The sequence below is a fragment of the Drosophila obscura genome, unplaced genomic scaffold (genome assembly GCF_018151105.1).
Source record: "Drosophila obscura isolate BZ-5 IFL unplaced genomic scaffold, ASM1815110v1 contig_200, whole genome shotgun sequence".
Classification (NCBI taxonomy): Eukaryota; Metazoa; Arthropoda; class Insecta; order Diptera; family Drosophilidae; genus Drosophila; species Drosophila obscura.
In genome coordinates, this window is record NW_024542791.1 from 6,463,486 (window position 1) to 6,479,399 (window position 15,914).

A 15,914-nucleotide genomic window follows, 5' to 3' on the forward strand; every position below is an offset into this window, starting at 1 on the left:
GAAACTATTCAATTTGTTGAAACAACATTTGCTATTGCACTGTGATATTCGTGTGTGGTTTGTATTGGCAACTTCCTTGGATTAAATGCACTTTTCATATTGCTGGGAACCTATTTATTTATGTATTTATTGCTTTGTTGGTTGTTTGCTTGCTGTGTTGTTAATTAGTGTCTGTTAGTGTTGGATATACCCGTTTTGCCTCACGTGGTTAGATTTGTAAATATATTCCTCTACTGTATAAATACATACATTGTATTATTATTGTTAGTATATTGCATTGGTTTTGCATCATTTTTTAATATATTTATCTATTTAATAGCCTTGCATAAACGTTACTCTGATTTGTTTTGGTGACACGCAAAAACAGTGTTGTAAATTACAAAAATATACGTATGTGGGTGTGTGTGTGTGTGTGTATTCGTGTTGTCTGTTCTCGAAACTGAAAACTCTGTAGAACCCGAAGAAACGCAACAAATGGTTTATGATGTAACATTTATTAGCTTGTAATTTGTTTGTAATTGTTTGTTGTTTTTCTCATATTTTGTTTGTTTGTTTTGTTTTCACTTATTACAATACAAAAGGTACGAAAGGCGCGAGAAATTCAAATGGGATTCGCGGGGAATCCCATCGAATTTACACTAAAAATTGACTTAATTGTGAAAATTAAACAGAAATTAGGGTTTTTTTTTTCGATTTCCCAAAAAAATATACTTAAACTTAAACATGGTTTTCATCCATTTTTGTAATGTTTTTTTTGGGGGGATTTTGTGGGGTAAGGTAAAGGGGTTTTTCCTTGCTCTTTAATCTTACGTTCTACATTGCTGGAAAAAGTTAAAGTGAATTTTGTAATCCGTCTCAAGTGTCTATATACGAGTGTCTGTAGTGTGTGTATAGGAAACTGAAAACTTGACTGAAAAGCGGCAACTAGTTCGAGTATCGGTATCTGTATCTTTTATATGCATTTCTCTTAATATTTGCGGGGCTTATAATGGGGGGTGGGGATGGGGTTGGGTGTGGGGTATCTTATTGATGAACTCGTTACTCGGCGCGACAGAGCAGCGAGGCGAAGCGGAAGAGCCGCATCCAGCTAAACAGCTTCGACTCGATGAGGTTCTCCTCCGCCGTCGAGGTCGTCATTGAGACCCGCGACGAGTTGGAGGATTTGCTACTCCGTTTCTGCTGCATGATCCTGGGCGAGCTCATCTTCATTATCGAGTAAGTCGTCTTGACGGCTTCTGGTTGCACACGCCACAAATGTGGACGTGGGCTACGGGTGACACAAGAGTGGAACAAACGAAACGCAAATGCTGAAAAGAGAGAGAGAGAGACATAGAGAGAGGGGATTAGTCGAGTGCTATTCAATGGCGCAGCGCAGCTCAGTCTGTTGAGCCTCTCCAAGCATCCTTCACATTCGAGTGGCTGCCGTGACATTTGAGCGGCAGTCAGTAAATCCCAGAAATCCAATCCAAAAAGATAACAGAATAGAGTATGATGTAGCAGGGGGAGGGCAAAGAAAATTCTCGGAAATAATAGCATCACAGTTGCAAAAGCTCTTTCATTTTAGCATGCAATCGAACTATTACTTAACTGTTCTTAGTACAAAAAATACTCAACTCTTATAGCATTCCAATTTAGCTTACACTCCCCTCCGCACCCCTCTATCAAAAACACACAAGTTGATTTTATACCATGTTAAAAAATAGAACTCCATAAAAAACAGGCCCAAATGGAACTGGTTCCTCAATGGAACTGCTCACCTCTAATCGAAATGCTCCATTGCCTCAATGAGGGCGTCACCTTCCAACACACACACAGACACCCACCCAACCACATCCCATAAACGAACCCATGCACACCCATCAAAAGCTGATGACCTTGCTCGACGCTCAAAAGAGAACCGAACCGAACCGAACCGAGCCCCCCCCCAAAATGAATGCTCCAGTTTCTGCAGATCCAAGCAAAGCTTTGCTGTCTACGACGATTCAATGACAAAAGTTACTTAAATTGGTGACCACATGCAGACATACATACATGCATACATATGTACACATTTATGTGACAAAGAGAGAGACAAAAATATATATATGTACATACATATGTCATATCCTATAATCTTGCAACAGCTGTTGCCCAAACAGAACGAATTTTAAGTTACATTTTCTAATTACTGGTTACCATTATAGTTATCATAAATATTTGTATACATTTTTGTGTTGTGCGCCAAAGCCTGACCAACAGTTCTGTGCACAAGCCCAGTGAGGAGATGACCGCGACTCTGTCCAGACTAAAAACTTGGGATTTCCGCCCAATCTTCTAAGATGAATTTAAATCTACATTTGTTCCACGTCTTAACGAGCGGGAACGCTGTGAGCCAAGGCATGGGCCGCATGTGATTCAGTTTGATATCACAGGACGCGCACACAAAAGTTCCTCTAGCTCTTATAGTCTCTGAAAACTAGGCGTCAAACAAGACTCACAGACGGACGGACAAACAGCCGATATAGCCATATCGATTCGGCTGTGGATGCTGATCCAGAATATACATATATAATTTCCTTCTGGGTGTTAAACACATCCATCCACTTCCACCACAAATCTACAATAATATAGCCCTAAGCTCTTTTTCTTTTCTTTTATTTTTTCCCGTTTTGTTGCTAGATAATTTTCCACTTTGTGTGTTTGGTAAGCAGCATTAACATGTATTTTGTAAATATTTTTCTGCTCGAGAGACGCCTGCGCATTTGCCTTAGCGCTCATTATACCGTTGCGATCAGAGAGATAACGGGCAGGTAAAGTCGTTCCAAGGCACAATGGGTGATGTAGGTAGGGGCCCGCGCTGAAAATTCTTTTGACCGAAATGTTATGGATGGGCGAATCGGAGATATAAATACTGAAATAGAAATATGTCTCGTAAATTATTCTCAAAAATCATTCCCTTCAACTAATTATAGAAATGCGATCATTTAAATGATTTCCAATTCCGAGAGCGTTTAAAGTTCGTTTTACATATTCTCCTCTTCATTTCCATTTCGCTTGAAATTTACACATTCCTCGCTGCAATTCACACTGCCTGCCCACTGCCTCTGCTCTGCCCATTACACTTCTGCCTTTGCCTTGGTGCTGCTGATCCTCTGCCCTGCCTCTGCCTCAGCTTTAATCTCTGCTCCTCCTCTCCTCTGCACTGGTTTCCATTTCTTCTTCTCCTCCTCTTTGGACATCAACATTTTCGGGGAATGGGAAATATTTGTTGTTCTCGTTGCACTTTAATCTTTTGATGGGACAAATGCAGCTGCTGCGCTGTCAGCTAGATATGCACAGCCAGTGAGTGCGAGAAGGAGGGAGGAGGAGAGAGGGTGAGCGAGCGCGATGGCGTGGGCGACTCAAAGCCCAACGGGGCAACACAACACGATGCTCGCCCACGTTTACCCCCTTCCAGCAGCCCCCGCTCACTTGACACTTTTTTTTCGTGTTATGTTTTGTTCGTTGCGTTGTGTCATGTGCCAACAAAAAACTAATGATCGAACTTTTCCACCCCTCCCTCCCCCTGACCAAAAACACTCGAGTTCTCTCTCTATTTGCTTCTCGCTCTCTCTCTCTCTCTCTTTTGATCGCTCTGTTCGATTACAAATTCTTCGGCTGTCCATTGCCAAAGTATGTTAATAAGGTAAGGCAATTCTCGCATAGGCCTCACATTTTCGAAGTGCAAGAGAGAGAGAGTGGAATTGCTTCACCTTACATTGAGACACCTTGGCCAATGAATGGCTCTGCTTGCTGTCTGTCCTCTGCGAGCACTGAGGGGCGTATGCGTGATGTTTTTATTGCCGTTAAATTAACCGAATACCGTATTAAGAGAGAGTGGAAGGGAGGGCAGCACCCAAAGAGAAATGGGTGCGAACATGCAATACTTTAGATTGTCTCTGCCCCTGGGGTCATTTGGTAGCATTTCAATATCCTGGGCGCCAGCGCCACATCTATCCCCACAGAATTTACGAGTGTCGAGTGTTGGGAATCGAATATCGCCCCGCCGTCTGTGGTGTTGTAATTTGTGGCCCATCATCGTGTGTTCTGACATTTCTTTTCTTTATGACCCACACAGACATCGCAACATATTTTAGGTCATTTAATAGGTGTCTTGTCCAACAGCTAATAATAGGTATATTATCTGACAAATATTGAGGGTTAGTGCTCGATATATTTAGATGGCTGGAGAGCTAATAATATAATAATATACCAATATCTAGAGTTCCCTTTCCACTTATTTTTTTTTTCCATTTTCACACTTGCACCTCTGCCGAGTTCTAGTACAAATATTCGTACATTTTCCTCCTAATTGGCTTCAATTTTATGTTTTTGTTGATGGCAAGTTGTTTGCCGTTTTTTTCCGTTTGTCGCTTGTCACCGTTCGGCACCGTCCTCACCCGGTGGCGATGGCTCACATTGACCCACTTGGCTCGCATGCTGTGTGCGCAATAAGCCCCAACAACAACTAATATATGAAAGCACAACAGCACCAACGACAGTAACAAAAGTGCAGTTTGAGTTGAGCCTGTGCCAAATTCAATTATCAATTTGTGCTTTTCCATGCATTTTTCATTTGATTTCCACTCGCTTTCCTCCTCTTTTTCGCTGCTTGACAATTCCAAACGCGAAACATTCGTCCCAAAACTGACAGTTCAAAAGCGAACGATAGTTAGGGAACGGAATCATTTGGGAATTATTGAGAAGGGAGTGGCAGCAGCAGCAGCAGAAGCAGCATTGAAGTTGACATTTTGAGGGACATGACAGCAGCCAGCCAGCCCCCTCCAGAGTGAAATGCCGTTGATAACACTGGTTAACCTACTTACAGTACAGTGGAATGGAAAAAGCAATGAACGCAATGGAATTTTAATATTTTACTTAATTCCGAGCGTACGTATATAGATCTACGTGATAGATTCTAAAGTACTTATTGGATCCAAATTTCAGCTGTATATTCGGTTAACCTACTATATTGGGTATAATATGATCGCAGTTATATTTGTCGCAATGAATTACTTGTAACATTACAAAATATATTCCTACTAAATATCCTGCTTTGTTTTGTGTCTACTGCTTCACAGATCATCATAGTGGCTATCATTGTCGCCTGCTTAGTGGCACTGTCGCTGTCGCTGTCTCCTGCTCTTTCTGCCTCTGCCTCTGTCTCTAGTGCAGTTCCAATTGCATTTCAAATGAGCGTTTCCAGTGTTATCAGCGCGTGCCAGTTGAGCGCGCTCTCCTCTGACAGACATAACCGCAGACCCTCACCACAAGAGAAACCGCCCCACCCCCCTACTGCTCCACTATCTATTTGCCTGCCTCAATCCACGCCTCCCCTTTTGTACTCTATCTCTCTCCCATTTTGACATCCGTCTTAATGAGGCTTCAATATCACTTGTCAAATTGGCACACACACCACTAACACCACACACACACACACACAACTGTACTATTTGTAACTGTTTGTAACTGCTTGAAACTGCTTCGCCTCTCTGCGAGAGCGGGCGGGCAACAGCTGCTTGCTTCTATGGATGCCGTGTGAGAGAGAGGAAGGAGAGTATCGGATTGATTGATCTTTTTTAAATAGATAACAATATCTAATTGGGTCAGACTGTACTTTAATACGCACATTACGTACGTACGTACGTACGCTTTATTGTCAATCGTTTTATTGTTTCAATGAAGCTATAAACTGGAAGGCCTTGAACCACTGGGCGTGCTGCAGCTCCCTCCCCTCATATTTCCCCCCCAAGCATTCAACGGTTACATGACAAAATCTTTTCACAGATCTTGTCGTAAGCTTCTTTTTCCATTTTGGGGTGCGGCATGATCTCACCAAAGCCAAACAACAAACAACAAATATGACATCAGAGTGCTGGACCCGTACCCGTACCCGTACCCGTTCAACTTGAGGCGACAATTAGAAGGCAATACATATTTAAGAGATACGAGTATCTCATAAATATTTACTACTCACAAAGATAATTTGAGTTTAAGTGGGAGAGAAGAGCTAGGAGAAGGAGAAGAAGAGGCACAAACAGAGTTCAAAGATATGTATATTCTCCGTTTTCCAAAGCCACTGAAGTTGGGAAAAACCTGAATAAATATTTATAAGAATGCTAATTTCCGATTGCAGTTACTGCAGTAACAGTAAAGCAGGCAAAGCAGGAGATACAGAGACGCAGAGAGAGAGAGAGCGGTATAGGAGGGAGAGTAAGCAAGAGATGGGGCAAGTGTATATGTAAGTATATCCCACAGATGCATTGTTTTGGCCCAGAACCGCAGTCAAGCAGCGCGAGACGAGACGAGACTTTATGTTGGGAGGGCCTTTTGCGGGAGAGCGAAAAAACCGCAGAAAAGGCGGCAAGTGCCCTAGGGGGAAGCAGCCCTCTCCTCTCGATCCACACTGCCACAACGACAGTGTAACAGTCTAGTTAACTTGCAACTTACAAGCGAATGTATCTACAAGATACTTTACAATGCCCCCCACCACACCACACCACTCCACACCATCTGCATCCCGTGGTTGTCTCCCTATTTGTCTCTCTATCTATCCCGTATCCCCTATCCCTCTCCGACTCTATCTCTATCTTTCTGTGTTGACTGACTTTCGAAACGTGTTGTCATGTAAATTAACCAAAAAAATACAACAACAAAAATCGCCATGTTGCGTGGAATACTAGTACCCCGCAGTACATGCAGCCCATGTAGCTATGTATCTTTGAGATACACAGAACAAACACCGCTGCCGCTGCCGCTGACGCTGAAGCTGCCAGCCTGAGAAAGACAAATATAATTGACAATGGGGAGCAGCTGGAGTGAGATGCAAACAGCAGAGACAACTCCGTTTAAATGAGAAAATTGTTAGTGAATAGCAACAAAGAGAAGAACCAGAGTCTCTGAGCCCATCATTCAGCTGTTCGTGGAAAACTTTAGCCAAGAAAAAAAAGTCCGCGACAATTTGCATTCTTCGCTGAAATGCTTACATAGTACTCCAAGGAAAATTCATGCATCTCCTGGGATATTTGTGATTAAAACTTGTTGTAGGTTTTTGTTATCTGTAGATGCCAGAGGCCAGAGGATATGACAGATAATGATGTTTTAGATTTAAGCAGTTTTGGGGCCACAGCAATCTCATAGAGAATTCCTTCTTCAATTCGAAACCACTGACCCAAAAACGAAAAACTCTTATTTCCAGACACAAAAATCCAACAACAACAACAAAATATATTTTTCCTTCAACTTCTCTCCTTTGCACACTACCACAACCAAATCATGCCCCAAAGCAATTACAGACAAAGTGCAAATCAAGAGACGGAGAGAGTGGCTTGCACTGTTCTGTTCCCCCAATATCCAATATCCACAATCCACTATCCATTTCCTGTTCTTTGGCATGAATATTACGCATACGCCACGCAGTCAATACAAATGCAAATATTATATCATGATTGCGCATGAAAATGCCAAGTAAACAATAATAAACACTAGAGAGCCAGACCCAAAGAAAGAAAGAAAGACCCCAAGAAAGATTTTTTGGAGTGGAATGGGCAGGCGAAAAGCCAATAAACAATAAGCCAAATGCGGCCAACGAAATAAACCTGAAGAAAATCGACAAGAGAAGATCCCGTGGTTCCGAGTTTGGCCCGAAAGAAATTTGCTCGGTCAGCGGCTAGTCGTCATCGCTGGTCGCTCATTAGCTAAAATCCAAAAGGGCCAGGCAGGCCATTGTGGCCGCCAGCCTCGTTAGTGATGAAGGGGACAGGAGTGGGGGGAGAGCAGAGGGGACTTCAAGCATGGTTTTTATAGTCGATTTAACCTCTTACATAATGATGGGAAAATCTTTTTGTTGTTTTCAAGTCTGATAAGAAATGCGGCTCACATTGAAGCCCCGCTTTGAACCGCAACGAAATAAAGCCGGAAAAAAATGTAGAAAACAAAAAGAAAGACATATTGAGGAATATAGTGTAGGGAGAGAGAGAGAGAGAGTGCTATAGATCGCATTGCTAATGGAGGAAGGCCATTGAACAATTTTCTGGGCATCATTTAATGGCCCATAAAATGGTCTTGAACAAAATTAATGAATTACTAATGAAGTAAACGAATGTAAAAAAAAACAAAAATCAACACTTAAATGAAATTCAAATGAAGAAAAACAACACCAGCAACAAAGAAATAAATCGAATGAAATTTAAAACAAATAAAAAACAAATGAAATTTAAATGTTAGGAAAATAACAAATGAAATTTCAATTGAAGTTCAATCCACGGGCACAGTGGTGCGACATGGGAGAAAAGTGGTACAAATTTGCAGTCAATGTGACCTTAAAAATCAAGGAGAATTTTTAAAAACATAAATTAAAATAAAATGACATGCATTTTAATTTGAAAATTTAACTTAAAGAATATTTTATGCAGATTAATACAGCTGAAATGTTTTTCTCTTTTCCATCTTAAATCTCTGTCGAAAGTCTTTGAACCACAGTCTTGCCTGTCTCTGCTTGCCTTTTTGAACATTCTGTGCTTTGTAGTCCATCGAATCTTGGCTTTTCCAATGATTTTCCTTACTTGACGTGGGGTGGGGCGAGGGTTTCACTCTCAAGTGTTTTTCCAACGTGGCAACTGCATAATTCAGAACACTTACGAGTACTTGAAGAGCCTTAAAAAGATAAACAGAGATGACTCTGTGGATTCTCAGAGACCACACACGCACGCACGCTGAGACTACTCTCAGGAAGGGGTACGAGGTACGAGTCAGCGGCTGACTAACATTTTGCATATTATGGATCAACCTTTCCGGTGACCTTTCGCTGCAAACTCAAGCATCATGGCGCATCGATTTTCGATTAAATCTAATTGACATGACAGGGCACACACGTCCACACTCCCTTCATTCCGGCTCTGTCTGTCAGTCTGTCAGTTTGTGAATTTCCTCTCGTTTGTACCGCTGACCATTTTCAATTTCCATTTGACATGCTTTTGGAATTTTCACTGAATTTCCCTACCCGGGAGCCTACGCTCCGGCCACGCCTTTGTTTTCCTTGGCCAAAATGTGTAAATTGTTGTAAATAATTTATGCCGCCATCGTTCGAGTAGGTTGGAGGTTTTTCCTTTTTTTTCGAAAATTGTTTTTGGGGCTTATAGTAAGCCCATTGGAGCCCCAAAACGGATGCCTTCTCATTAATTTTCACAGCTAATCTCAATCAGTCAAAAGCTCCTCCTCTTCGCCCTATCCATTCCATCCATCTATCCCATCCATAACTCAACAGAGTTGAACTTTTATCGAGATTTGAGTACAAGGCTCTTTTGGGTCAATGGTATTTCTGTTGGGTTCGGTTTTTGTTCCTCCTTTTTTTTATTATTTTGCGAGAAATTCCTTTTTTGGTTAATTGAATTTAGTTGGAAATAAACAAGGAGAAGGTTTCATTATCTTTGAATTGGCTAAGCTTGTTAAGAGGGTAGGATTTATTTTATTTTTTAATTTAAAATTATCGTTTGTAAAATAAAATCATAAGATTGTTGTTTGGCTTCGATTTTTATTTTATTTAGGGAATATGCAATACTTGGGAATATAATTTAATGTTCCAAAAAGAGGGAATCTATGGGCTTCCACGTTGTAACAGAAATTATGCGTATACAAAAATTATATGAATTTATCAAGTCCCAAAAACTTTGTCTTTTATTTAATGATTCCATCATTCATCATAAAATCAAAATATAAATACGAAACTTTTCCATTTCCAAACACACACGCACACATGTTCTTTGTATGGATCTCTCTCTCTCTCGTCTTATCTCCCTTTTCCTCAATCCAGTTCCGCTTTGACCAATATCGGTGGTAGCAGGGGAATGGAATAGTATGCTTGTGTTCAGCGGGGGGCGGGCAGGGCATCCAGCAATTTGTTGTTGTCATTGATGATATTTGTGGTCTACTTTTGTTGCTCTCCTTCTACATTTACTCCCACTTTTACTTCGACTGTTACTCCTCCTCCTTCACTTTTTTTCGTTAATAAAAATGCACTTAGGGAGAAGCATATGGGCGGAGAAGTCGGCGAGATGGAGGGGGAGGAGTATTTAGGTAGTGCTTGCGTTTCTTATCAGTTATCCCCAAACAAAAAACTAAAGTTTGAACGATTTAATCTGGTCTGTTATTTGGTTTTCTTTTCATTTTCATTCTTCGTTTCTGCTTTTTTTTATTTGAAGCGCAAATATTGATTTCCTTCTCTCCTCCCCCCGTGTCCAACGAGTTTCGGAGTGTGATAAAAGTAATAATACAAACGACAAACTTTGATAAGCTTCGGAGAGTGTAGGGAGGAACAGTTGGAGTGTGTGCCCCATATGTTGGTAATAGTTTCGGTCGAGGGATGCCAAGTGCACTTTACGATATGATAAGAAACGAATGCCACAGCAGAGAGTTGACCTAAATCGGAATTGGTTTTGGTCCTCCAGCTGACGTTATGGACAGCAGCACATACCGTGGAGGTTCTCTCAAAACGCCTGCCTTTTATTTAGACCAAAGATGTTTCAACCACTTAATAGGGAAAAGCCCAACAGCTGTAATATTAATTTTATCACAGTAAAACTCCATATACACATGTACTTAATGGACAAACTATTCGATTTGTGGCCTCAATGCTGGCTCGTTATCATTAAGTCGTTCACAGAAAGTCACTTGATGAATATTAATTATTTCTTTTTATGAATGTCTCTCTGCCAAAGGGAGAAAACAAATTAATTAAATTATAGCAATTCCTAAACATTTATGCTGTAATTCATGTGGATGCTGGGTGGCTGAGGAGGTGGGCGTGGGCGTTGGGCGTGGCAGCATGTGAACCAAATGCGGCCCATAACAAAAGGCCATTCCACAGAATGCTCATTGGCCCAAATACACTCCACGCGACTCACACGAGAGAGTCGAGTCGAGTCGGATAAACAAAGGGCAAAAATGATTAATAAAGCGGTGCCAGAATGAATGAAGAGCAAGGGAAAGGCAAGGTACTCCTCTCATCTGGTGCACGGAATACAGATGAAGTGACATAATTGAAATGGAGCACTGGCGCTGCCCCAGTGGGTGGTGTGCAGGGTGCAGGAACAGCCCTGGAAAACTTTTCATGTGAACTTTTTTTGTGTAAGGACGATGGGGGGCCAAAAGTATTCAACGGCCATAAAGCAAAAAAGAATTTCTTCAAAAAATTCTTTTTTATTCCGTTCTGTTCACGTAAGTGCGAAGAAATGGTTTCTTTCAAAGTTTTCGCAAACAATTTTATGTTTAATCAAGAGGATAAAGAACTTGAAGGTAAAGTTTTATAATGAAAGAATTCATAAAATTCAAAAGAATTTTGCAAGAAATATGCACTCAAAACTTTCATGGATTGATCAATATAATAATATTAATACTATAATACCATAATAATTTATTCGCATAGAACCCCCTTCGCATATTCATCCGCCATCTGTCTCTAAAAACCCAAATTTACTAAGATATTCCTGTATTTTGATGTACGCGAGCATATTTTGTTTCCTCCAGCACATAATAATAAATAATAGCCCATTTTCCTTCTTCCTTGAAATAATATTGTAATAACCTACTTTCCTCTTTCCTACAAAAATCAATTTCCGAGCTTTTCCACTACATTTTCCATCAAAAGAAAAAAATCTAGGAATTCCCTTTCATGTTGTGTGGGGTCCCCCTTCATATCCCGATGTCCTTCTGCGATAAGAGGTAAGAGACCCTCGGGACGGGATAATCAGGGCTTAGCCAGAATATGCGGAAGTCGAAAATGGCCCTCATTCAAATCGGAATTTATAAGGGAAATACGACAAAAAACTTCAGCCCAATGGGAGGGGGTGGCGGTGGCCCATAAAACCAAATGAAAAACGAGTCGTGATTTACGCAACCCACAAAATATTCAACTTTTTTTGCGTGATTACGTAAAATGCGTAAAAGACATAGAAAGAGAGAGATAGATATAGTAAGAGAACCACTTGACGCATTTCAAGGACACGTGCAGCCCCCGCAAGGACGCACAATCGCGCAAAAATTATACAACACTGGAAACTAGATAGCAGCAAACTTACCGTAAAATGCAAGTTGGCAGCTCCCTTTTTTTGTTTAGGCAGCTTCCTATTTGTGGCCTGTTTTTGTTTTCCTTCTCGGTTCGTAAGGTAGGCGCTGACTTTAGTTACGCCTTCGTTTTCCAAATGTGGTTTGTGTAGAATCAAGCACAGCTCAGTACACAATTATATTTCGAAGGTGATAGATCTAAAGCAAATTTTCCGTTCCAAACGAAACAATCGTCGAAAGTCTAGTTGTTGTTTCAAAAGTTATATTTTTCCGTTGAAAATATATTTTCGAGCTTCGGAGTGTAATTTTCTGGATCTCAAAGCCGTCAGGCAACCGAAAGAACTTAACGCGGCGAATTTTCACTAGTGAATGACAACGCGTCGCGCAGCAGAAACACAGACAGCTCCAACTTGGAGAGCGAGCGCCAACAGTGGGCGGCCGAGCAACAAGCAGCGTGAGAGTGAGAGAGCAGTCAAGCAGGTAAGTGTGTTGTTGCTTATCGCTGCCTTTGCTCTCCGTAATTCATTCATGCAGCGACGTCAGCAACGTCACTGAGTGCAGCGCTGCTCAGAGCCAAAAACAGTTATAAATTGTCTGAAACGGAGCATTTTTAGCAATTTTTCATTCACACATTCGCCCCTCTGCAGCCAGCGCTGTCTGCTGCAGCAGCTCGCTCTCTGCCATGTCATGCTCTCCCAATCTTTTATATGTTCTCTCGCTCGTCGTTCGTGCTAGCATAAAATGCAAAGCCAACTAGTTGTTGTTTCTGTTGGGGGGGCTTATGTAACTTTTGGGGCATCCAAGAACAGCAATGTCTCAGGCAACGTTGAAGGGCAGTCAGCGACCTCGTTCTAGAAAAGAACACCCCCTCAGGCCCCTCTTCCACCAGAAGGGGCAGCAGCAGCGAAAAGCGCGTAATATAAACATGCTGTGAGAGAGGCAGAGAGCCAGCGAAAGAGCAAAAAGAAATGTAGGGTTTTTTTTGCCATGCAGGCCACGGAAACCCGAAATGGTTTTGTTGGGAAAGGGGCGCTGGTAGGGGATTAAAGCTTGTGCGGGAGTTGAGGCGCTGGATGGGGGGTATGGTGTGTGTGTGTGGTAGGGTAACATCAAAGTCATGCCAAATTGCGCAACAGCCACAGAGTTGGTTCTTGGTAGCCCGCTGACCAGGAATGGAAAAGTTATGACTGTTTGATGAAACGGGAAATTATTATCAAGTTTTCCTTGTGCCCCACACTCTTTGGATATCCCTTGCCATATCCGCATCCGCATTCTGGTTGTTTTTCCATTCGCAGTCTCGCAAAATGACCCCAATCCTGAACAACCTCTCGTGTACCTTTTTATGGACTTCCGCAGCAATAGATCTAGCAAAACAATACACCCGTAACGTAACCTCTCTTTCCACCACACTCCATCGATGGCAGCGCACTTACACTGCTGCCAGTTCAAGCGTAATTTAATTTTGTGCACCATTTATTTATACGGGTCAGGAAGGTAAAGGGAAGGGAAGGGCAGAGGAGCCAGTCCAGCCAGGAGCCAGGAGCCAGGATAGCGCTGTGTCTGTGTATAATTTATGGTTCCATCGCAAATTAGGTTAGGTCATGGGTTGGGAGAGCGGCACACCTGTGCGAACGGAATGTCCCCTGGATAGCGTCAGCAGCAGCAGCACTTACCGTTATGCTTTTCTACTCCCTACATCACATCCGCACTCTCATTCGCCCAGAGTCCTAAGTACTTCCTAAACGGGGCCGTATCATGCGTTTGCCTAAGCGGGCGAAATATTACCTTAGCAGCATCGTTTGGCCAGTGCTTTACTCATGCCCGAATTACTCAACTCTCTTTTGTTTTAATACCCTTGCAGAGTGCAGTGTTATTATGTCCAGATGTTTGCAAGAAGAAAAAATTTTATCCAAATTATATCCAAATCGGTTGAAAGTCATTCAGAAAGAGTATCAAACGCTTCGGAGTCACGAACTTACGAACTTACCCAGCCATTCTTGGCGGGGCATGTGTTCCATCCACCGCAAATGTACATTGTATAGAGAGGGAGAGCAGGAAGATGAAAAACATGCGTAAAATGCGTTTTAATTGAAAGGAAATGTTCAAAGCACATGTGCAGCTGCTACGATAGGATCGGGTGGTGTTGGAAGGGGAGGGATGCTTCACTGCTAATTGAATTACCTTTCGTTTACTTTTCCCGTTAGCAGTGCCGCCTAGCACACCGAGCTGTGTGCATGTGTGGTGTGGTGGCTCTTTGCTTTGCTTTTCATTTAATACCAATTTCTATTCATTTTTTGTTGTCTTCTTTCTCTGCTCCTCCTGACCCAATTTCGTTTTGCTTTGTGCATTTGCAGCTGTCTCCGTCTATCGCCTGTGCAGCTGAGAGAGCGCAGTAGCAGTGACGCTGCCAAAGTGTTTTAGTTTAAGGTGAACAGTTCCACGCTCTTCAAGCCACATTGACTCGCACTCGGGCTGATTATTGTGAGAGCGGACTCTGGCAATACCTCACCTTATGCTAAAACAGTTTTTTAGCTGAGGGTGTCGCTGCTTTGCCTTTTTTTATATCTCTTGTCATAAACTGGCATTTTCAATCAAATAAATCAACAAAATATGGGAACAGGAATTATTTTAACTAGATTTTGGCTTAGATAAAACGTTTTTTTTTGTGGTGGGTTAGACTTTCAAATGGTTGTGTCACGACAATAGACTGCAGTTGGACACGTAAATACATACATACATATTGCTGATGTGCCCACGCACGCCCCCAGCTCCAGTCACGCATCCAAACAGACCCTTTCACTTATTAACGGAAGTGTCCTTGAGTGGGGGACAGGCTTGTGCGCTGAAGGCTATGATGGCATGGGCTTAGAGAACATTCCATTCCCACCCATACCACTCTAAACCGTTTTCACTTTCTCTTTCTTGCAGTGATCCAAGATGGGGGGCGGTGATGCAGACAACGGCAAGAAGATTTTTGTGCAGAAGTGCGCCCAGTGTCACACCGTCGAATCGGGTGGCAAGCACAAGGTTGGCCCCAATCTGGCCGGCATTGTCGGGCGCAAATCTGGCACTGCTGCGGGATTCAAGTACACGGATGCTAATCAAAAGAAGGGCGTTACTTGGACCGATTCAACGCTGGACGAGTATCTCAAGGATCCAAAGAAATACATACCCGGCACTAAGATGGTTTTCGCAGGACTCAAAAAGGCCGAAGAACGTGCCGATTTGATTGCCTACCTCAAGAAAAATAAGTAAACCATTCCGAAACAACAACTACACATACACTAGCACACTACGTTAATAGCAAGAATATAAATATATATACACACACACACATGTCAAAGTAGATTATTTGACCGACACAATACAATAAATAGATAACATAATTCGTTCCGCAAGAACTTAAGACGCCTTACATGAAAATAACATGAAAATAACTGCCCGAATACACAGAAACACACAAATATCATACGCTGATTAACTGACATAATAATACACTACACTATATATTTTGATATAAACAGAGGAAATGGTTTCCGCAAGAAGTTAAGCCGCCTTACATATTATAATTGCAATAATGCATTGAATGAAAATGACTGCCCAAATATCCCAGCCCTTCCGAATCGAACACACACATTTTTTACGCTGACTAACTGATTCTATACCACACTATACCACACTTATATAATGTTATATGCATAGGAAATGGTTTCCCTAAGAACCTACCTCATGGCGCAAGAAATAATGCGCCATGAATGAAAATGACTGCCCAAATATCCCAGGCATTCCGAATAGAACAAGCATTAATTTTACACGCTGATTAACTGATTCTATTC

General features: G+C 41.9%; 2 protein-coding genes across 2 annotated transcripts; one reads left to right on the plus strand and one right to left on the minus strand.

Annotated features, from left to right (window-relative positions):
• Nucleotides 1-906: 906 nt before the first annotated feature.
• Nucleotides 907-12,457, minus strand: LOC111077935. The gene is made up of 2 exons (XM_022372440.2): nucleotides 12,093-12,457; nucleotides 907-1,307 (listed from the first exon to the last, which is right to left on the minus strand). Exon 2 carries the CDS (start codon nucleotides 1,207-1,209, stop codon nucleotides 1,039-1,041), a length of 171 nt encoding a protein of 56 aa, XP_022228132.1. The 5' UTR covers nucleotides 1,210-1,307; nucleotides 12,093-12,457; the 3' UTR covers nucleotides 907-1,038.
• LOC111077934 (cytochrome c-1) lies at nucleotides 12,245-15,681 on the plus strand. The gene is made up of 2 exons (XM_022372439.2): nucleotides 12,245-12,558; nucleotides 15,007-15,681. Exon 2 carries the CDS (start codon nucleotides 15,016-15,018, stop codon nucleotides 15,331-15,333), a length of 318 nt encoding a protein of 105 aa, XP_022228131.2. The 5' UTR covers nucleotides 12,245-12,558; nucleotides 15,007-15,015; the 3' UTR covers nucleotides 15,334-15,681.
• Nucleotides 15,682-15,914: the final 233 nt, after the last annotated feature.

What these genes read in the sequence shown, in the direction of transcription:
- LOC111077934 (XM_022372439.2), top strand. Translation starts at nt 15,016, where the DNA reads ATGGGGGGCGGTGATGCAGACAACGGCAAGAAGATTTTTGTGCAGAAG.
- LOC111077935 (XM_022372440.2), bottom strand. Translation starts at nt 1,209, where the DNA reads ATGAAGATGAGCTCGCCCAGGATCATGCAGCAGAAACGGAGTAGCAAA.